This window comes from Oryctolagus cuniculus, chromosome 7, assembly GCF_051225735.1.
Source record: "Oryctolagus cuniculus isolate XC-2025 breed Fujian yellow rabbit chromosome 7, ASM5122573v1, whole genome shotgun sequence".
Lineage (NCBI taxonomy): Eukaryota > Metazoa > Chordata > Mammalia > Lagomorpha > Leporidae > Oryctolagus > Oryctolagus cuniculus.
The window spans coordinates 146,750,316-146,757,130 of NC_142873.1; the positions used below are offsets into that span (position 1 = coordinate 146,750,316).

A 6,815-nucleotide genomic window follows, 5' to 3' on the forward strand; every position below is an offset into this window, starting at 1 on the left:
GTTGTGGCGCAGCAGCGACAGCATCTCATGTGAGCCCCGGTTCAAGTCCCGGCTGCTCTACTTCCGATCCGGCTCCCTGCTAATGCGCCTGGGAAAGCACTGGAAGATGGCCCAATGGCTTGGGCCTCTGCCAACCACATGAAAGACCCACACTGAGTTTCTGGCTCCTGGCTCCTGGCTTTGGATCGGCACAGCTCTGGCTGTTGTGGCCATTTGGGGAGTGAACCAGCAGATGGAAGACCTCTCTCTCTACCTCTGCCTCTCTGTAACTATGCCTTTAAAAATAAATAAATAAATCTTGGGGCCAGTGCTGTGGTGCAGTGGGTTTATGCCTGGCCTGCAGTGCCAGCATCCCATTTGAGTGCCAGTTCTAGTCCTGGCTGCTCCTCTTCTGATCTAGCTCTCTGCTATGGCCTGGGGAAGCAGTAGAAGATGGCCCAAGTCCTTGGGCCCCTGTACCCTCTTGGGAGACCCAGAAGAAGCTCCTGGCTCTTGGCTTTGGATTGGCGCAGCTCCAGCCATTGCGGCCATCTGGGGAGTGAACCGGCAGATGGAAGAACTCTCTCTCTCTGCCTCTCCTCTCTCTGTGTAACTCTTTCAAATAAATAATTAATAAATATATATAATAAATAATATAATATATATTATAATATGCAATATTATTATATATTATACTTATATAATATATAATATACATAATATATAAGATATTATAATTATTATATATAATATTATACTATTATGATCTTAATATTTATTTATTTGTTTATTTTAAAAGGCCGAGTTAGGGAGAGACACAGGGATAGAGATCTTCCATCCTCTGGTTCACTCCTCAGATGGCCTCAATGACCAGGGCAGGTCAGGCCAAGCCAGGAGCCTGGAACTCCAGAGAGAGAGACAGAGAGACAGAGAGACAGAGAGACATAGAGAGAGCCACGTGTTCAGGAACAGGTCCTGTTAAACCTTTGCTGGGGGGCGGGCAGGGAAGCAGGAGCAGCGAATCCCATTAGGGTGGGGGTGGAGCTGACACCGGTAGTTGGGCCATGTGGCCACCTGGCTTCCAGCCAGGGTGGCGGGGACTAGAGCCTAGGATGGTGTCCGGGGTGTAGATTACACCATAGATATGACTGTGCCATTATATTAACATTCCCCCCTTTTGTTTTTTATAAAGCAAGAGTGGCATGGGATTACATTAGCCCCAAAAGTCCAGGAGGGGTAGAGGGACGTCCCCTGAGCTTCTGATACCCTGGGTTGTGTTGGGGGCTAGAGAAGAAGCAGACTGCTCCAGATAGCCCAGGCCGGCAGAATGGGGGCCTGGAGCGTTCCAGGGGGTGGGGGCGTGCTGAGTGGGCAGTTGGGCAGTGGTCCGTCATCGCTGAGCCCCGCGCTCACACGTGAGCGGCAGTGTGGGAGCTCCCTGTGCCCGGATCCCCTGTAAGGAAGGTGCAGTCACTGCTTCTGCATTGTGACAAGGGTTCAGCAGAGGGAGCTGAAGTGACCGGGCCAAGGTCGCAGAAGCAGTCCGCCCCACGAGGCTGCAGGCTCTGAGCTGTGCTTTCCTGCTCTTCAGATTGGGGCCGTAGGCCGCCCCCATTTTGTGGAACCATTGAGACAAGAAGCAGGAAAGACTCAGACACTAGCTGGTTCCGAGCAAGTGTCCTGGGGCCACCGTGAGGGGACCGGCAGTGCGCAGGTGCAGGCCTAACCCTGGGAGACCCACAGCCAGCACCCAGGGTCTCCGTAACAGTTTAACATGAAGTTGATGGGCCCGAGGTCGCTAGAGGAGAGGGCTCGGGGCGTATGGTGGGCAGGGGGAGGGTGTGGCGGCCATGCTGTACCCCATCTCGTCCCGGGGAGGAAGGAAGCCTTCGTCTCATTTCTAACGTAAACCGGGGATGGAGACGGAGGCAACTTGCCCAGCGCCACACAGCTGGGACTTGAACGTGGGTTTTCTGATTTGTGGCCTGGTTCATTATCCCTGGGATCCCAGGGCCAGAGGAAGCCAGAGGGGACCCTAAGGTCCACCTTCCCTCCCAACTTCCCATCTCCAGTGTGCGTGGCTTTGTGAGAAGGCGATGGGAGTGTGGCTGTGGGGAGAGGACACACCCTCCCCCCACGTTGCTGCTGTCCGCTCTGTCCCCGGTGACCGCTGCAGCCTGATGCCCGGGTGACCCCCGTGCTTTGTCGTTTCTAGGGTCGGCTTCCAGGTGCTCAACGACGCTGGGGCGCTCAGCCTGGCCGTGGCGATGGGCCTGGCGTCCGGTCTCCTGGCAGGTAGGTGGGAGCCCCCCTCCATCCTCTGCCCTCTGCCCGGCTCTGTCCGTGCCCACCCGCTCCGCTCTCACCCAGCGGGGCAAAGGGCTCAAACTTTGTTTTAAAGAAAGGCAACCGCGTCATTTCAGCACTGGGAAGGCCCTTTTAGAAGTCGCCTGCTGCAGACTCAGGCCGGGGAAAGGCAGGCCTTCACCGGGCTCTCGGTGTGTGTCGGGCTGGGGCCTCTCGCGCCCAGGCTGGTGTTTGCGCCCAGTGTGCACCGAAGGCCAAGGAACCCTTATGCCCAGGAGCCTACCTTCTGCTGCCTAAGACAGCACGATACTGTCACTCAGCGAGTATCTTCAGTCTTTAAGGAGGAACCAGGCACTAGGGACACCACAGTGAACAGCGAATTTCCTGACCTCCCCGGGCTGCCACTCGCAGCAGAGAGGGTATCGATAATAAACAGCCAGACAAGGTATATGGGGTCAGAGGGTGGGAGTGCTATGAGGGACGCCCACACACGCAGCCCGGGGCGGGGGAAGCTCGCGGAGAAGCTGGGAGACCCAGGGGAAGGCATCATCTCCAGGAAAGAGCACTTCACGCAGAGGGCAGCAGGTGCCAAGGTCCTGGGGCAGGAGCATGTTTGCGTGTCTGGGGGTCAGCAGGGAGAACAGTGTGACCCACGTGGAGGGCATGCGGGCCGAGTGGTAGAAGGGGCCTGGAAGCCCTGGGCGGTCTCTAGACAGGGGGGGAGGGGGGTGTCTGCTCCTGCAAGGCGATGGAACAGCAGAGGCTCTCAGGGAGTTACTAATTAGCCAGTCTTCCTGTACAACAGGCACCATGTGCACCTGTCCAGACCTGTCCACTTATGTTCTACAAGCGAACATCTATTGGTTAGATGCCCCAGGCAGGGGTCGACGCCAGAACGCACACAGAATAGTGGCACAGCGCTCCCCAGTGAGCTGTGTGGCCTCGAACACACCCCCGTCCTGTCTCTGGACCACAGTGCCGGCCACACACACCATCTATGTTTTTTAAAGATTTATTTATTTTTTACTTGGACGTCAGAGTTGAGAGAGAGAATCTTCCATCTGCTGGTTCACTCCCCAGATGGCCACAATGGCTGGGGCTGGGCCAGGCCGAAACCAGGAACTAGGAGCTTCATCCACGTCTCCCACGTGGGTACAGGGGCCCACGCACTTGAGCCATCCTCTGCTGCTTTCCCAGGTGCACTAGCAGGGAGCTGGATTGGAAGTGGAGCAGCCGGGACTCAAAGTGGTGGCCATATGGGATGCCTGTACTGCAGGCAGTGGCTTAGCCCACTACGCCACGATGCCAGCCCCAACACACACTTTTAATTCCATTCTTCCACACACTTTGTGAAGAACTCTCCTATGTTCAGTGTTGTCTCATGGGACAGGAAAAGATCTGTGAGCCAGGTTTCCATCGGTGGGGAGTGAAGCCTCAGCTGTCTGGCAAATCCACGTGGGCGGTAGGGGCTACTTCTGAGTGAGCCCAGGTGTGTGCGGGGTGCCGGTTGTGCCCGCACACCAGTGCCAGTTAAAGGCACACACCGCGCGAGGAGAACCTGAATTGCACTGAGCTCGCACCTGCCTGCGTTAATCTGTTCTTTCATACACCGGGACTGATCGTGAAAGACACGCAGACGCGTCATCAGGAACGTCTTCCTGTCCCACACGACAGGCAAGCGTTCACTTAATGTATCCTGGGAGATGCAGCTGTCCCGGTGGAGCCGGGATTGAATTGGGTCAGGTGCTCTGGGCAGAGGCGCCAGGCAGTGGGGGAGGGGAGGCAGGCACAAGAGTGACTTGACGTGAGCGAGCGTGTTGGAGTTGCTCTCCGTGGTAGCACCTGTGTTTTGGTTGCACCTACTCTTTAGCTGGGCGCCGTCTGTCGGAGCCCTGCTACCCTGGCTTGGGAAGGCCGTCAGATCTCGGACACCACTCAGGGTAGGCTCAGTCCTTTGCGCGTGGCTCCTGCCAGTCCTGTTCGATGTCCATGGACCTGATCGGGCTGCCCCAGGAGGACGGGGTTTGCATTTGTCTTACTTCCTGAGAACAGAAGCAAACAGCTTTCTTTCAAGGTCCCAGGGTCGAGCTACATCATTCCCACTCATACTGAGATGAGTGCTGTGCTCCAAATGTTGTAACATTTTATTGTGAATTTAAACAGGTTTGGTCCTAAATCTCAAAATATGGAGAGCACCTCATGTGGCAAAATTTTTTGATGACCAAGCCTTCTGGGAGGTAAGAGTTTTAACCCATAATATGCTAGATTTCAAGTGCATGAACTTGACAGGGTTTCTGCTGTAGATGGGAACTTGGTGTTTATGGGAGTCAAGAAACAAGCAAAAAAGAGATGTGTTTAAGTGCGTTTGTTTATTCTATTTGAAAGGCGGGGTGGAGGAGGGGGGAGAGAGAGATCCTCCGTCTACTGGTTCACTCCCCAAATGCTCACAATAGCCAGGGCTGGGCTGAGCCGAACCAAAGCCAAGAGCCTGGTATTCAATCCAGGTCTCCCAGGTGGGTGGCAGGCCCCTGGCACCTGGGCCATCATGTGCTGCCTCCCAGGTTCATGTTATAGAGAGGCTGGGACTCAAACTCAGGGACTCCAGTACGGCACATGGGTGTCCCAAACACCACGTGCGCACCTCCGCAGCTTTTTTTTTTTTTAAGCTATTTATTTATTTGAAAGGCAGAGTTAGAGAGGCAGAGGCAGGGAGAGGTCTTCCATCTGTTGGTTCACTCCCCATATGGCTGCAACAGCCAGAGCTTGGCTGATCTGAAGCTAGGAGCCAGGAGCTTCTTTTGGGTCTCCCAGGTGGGTGCAGGGGCCCAAGAACTTGGGCCATCTTCCACTGCTTTCCCAGGCCATAGCAGAGAGCTGGATTGGAAGTGGAGCAGCCGGGACTCGAACCGGCGCCCATATGGGATGCTGGTACTGCAGGCGGCGGCTTTACACACTACACCTCAGCGCAGGCCCCTGCAGTTTCGCTTTTAAATGGCTTTATTGCTGGGGCTGGCGCCATGGCTCATTTGGTTAATCCTCCGCCTGCAGCGCCAGCATCCCATATGGGCGCCGGGTTCTAGTCCCGGTTGCTGCTCCTCCAGTCCAGCTCTCTGCTGTGGCCCAGGAGGGCAGTGGAGGATGGCCCAAGTGCTTGGGCCCCTGCACTTGGCTCCTGGCTTTGGATTGGCTGGCCGTAGCGGCCATTTGAGGAGTGAGGCAACGGAAGGAAGACCTTTCTGTCTCTTTCTCTCACTGTTTCTCTGTCTCTGTCAAAAACAAACAAACAAAAACACAGCTCCTGGCTGTTAGCTACCCTGACTCCCAGCTCCACTGCTCTGTGGGCCAAGGTTACTCCACAAGCTGTGGTACCATATCCCAGGCTGTAACACAGCCCAGCGAGAACCAAGGACATACCCAGATGGCAAGAGAAGACCCCCAGGGAACCTAAGGACTCTCTTTGGAAAACTGAAAAGACTGGCAGGCAGAAGAGGGAAAGTTTTTCCTCTGGGAGCTGCTATCCAAACGTGTAAAAGGGCGTGAGCTACCGCATGTGGCAGAGGTGAGCCCCGTCACTGGAGGCATTGAACTACCAGTGACCCAGGAAGAGCCTCACACAGACTTGTCCAACTTCTCTTCTAATCCGGATTCCATGAAGGAGCCTCCAGGGCAGGTGTCCACCTGCGCAATCATTTGCTCTGGCCCTTCAGAGGCAACTGCAGGCGGGGTGCAGGCGGGGCTCCAATTCCACAGAGCTGCAGCAGGCTCAGTGCAAAGGCTGAGCTTTGGCCCTGAATGAGGTTCTAAGTCTCCAGATGGCCCTTGACAGAGAAAAGGTCCCCCCCACCCCCGCAGTTGTTCACAGGAGACCCGGAGGTTGGTGAGTTTCAAGGGGTGAGGTTGGCAGTGTACAGACAAATCCAGCGCTGAATGGTTCATGCTAACACTGGCGTTTGCTCTGCTCTACCCTAACAGTTTCCTCATCTGGCTGCTGGATTTTAAGCAAGCAGGTCCACGGGAGACGAGAGCTGCGTGGAAGCCACGTTGCCCAGCTTCGTGTGCCGCACTCATCACGGCCACGTCCCCTCCCATGCAAGGAAACAGGGTCAGGTGTCACTGCATATTAAAAAACAAAAGATCAAAGATTTGTTTTCGTGCTAATTTAATACCAGTTCTGGTTTCATTAAATATCATGGTTTTCTAGGCTGCAGATGTAATTAAGGTTTTGGCTCAATTTTATTGACTGTGCCTGGATTCTTTCTCATGCCCCCAGATCACCTCTTGCCTCCATCAGCAGTGCAGACAACGGCAAACTTATAACGCTTTTTTGTTTCTTTAAGATTTATTTGATTTGAGAGGCAGAGTTAGACACTGAGAAGCAGAGATCTTCCATCTGCTGATTTACTCTCCAAATGGCCACAACAGCCAGGGCTGGGCCAGGCCTAAGTCAGGAGCCAGAAACTCCATCTGGGTCTCCCACATGGGTGCAGGGGCCCAGAAACTTGGGCCATCATCCTTTGCTGCTTTCCCAG

At 54.8% G+C, this 6,815-nt stretch overlaps 1 protein-coding gene across 4 annotated transcripts in view; it reads left to right on the forward strand.

The window, feature by feature from the left end:
• The window catches only part of LOC100342463 (RH-like protein), a 35,043-nt gene extending 28,617 nt beyond the window's left edge, over nucleotides 1-6,426 (forward strand). For all 4 annotated transcript variants that reach the window (XM_002715970.6, XM_089301340.1, XM_089301341.1 and 1 more), the window contains 3 exons: nucleotides 2,195-2,274; nucleotides 4,450-4,523; nucleotides 6,259-6,426. In XM_002715970.6, the coding sequence (XP_002716016.3) occupies nucleotides 2,195-2,274; nucleotides 4,450-4,523; nucleotides 6,259-6,285 (181 nt within the window). In that variant the 3' untranslated portion in view covers nucleotides 6,286-6,426. The remainder of the gene's footprint in view (nucleotides 1-2,194; nucleotides 2,275-4,449; nucleotides 4,524-6,258) is intronic.
• The last annotated feature ends 389 nt before the right edge of the window (nucleotides 6,427-6,815 follow it).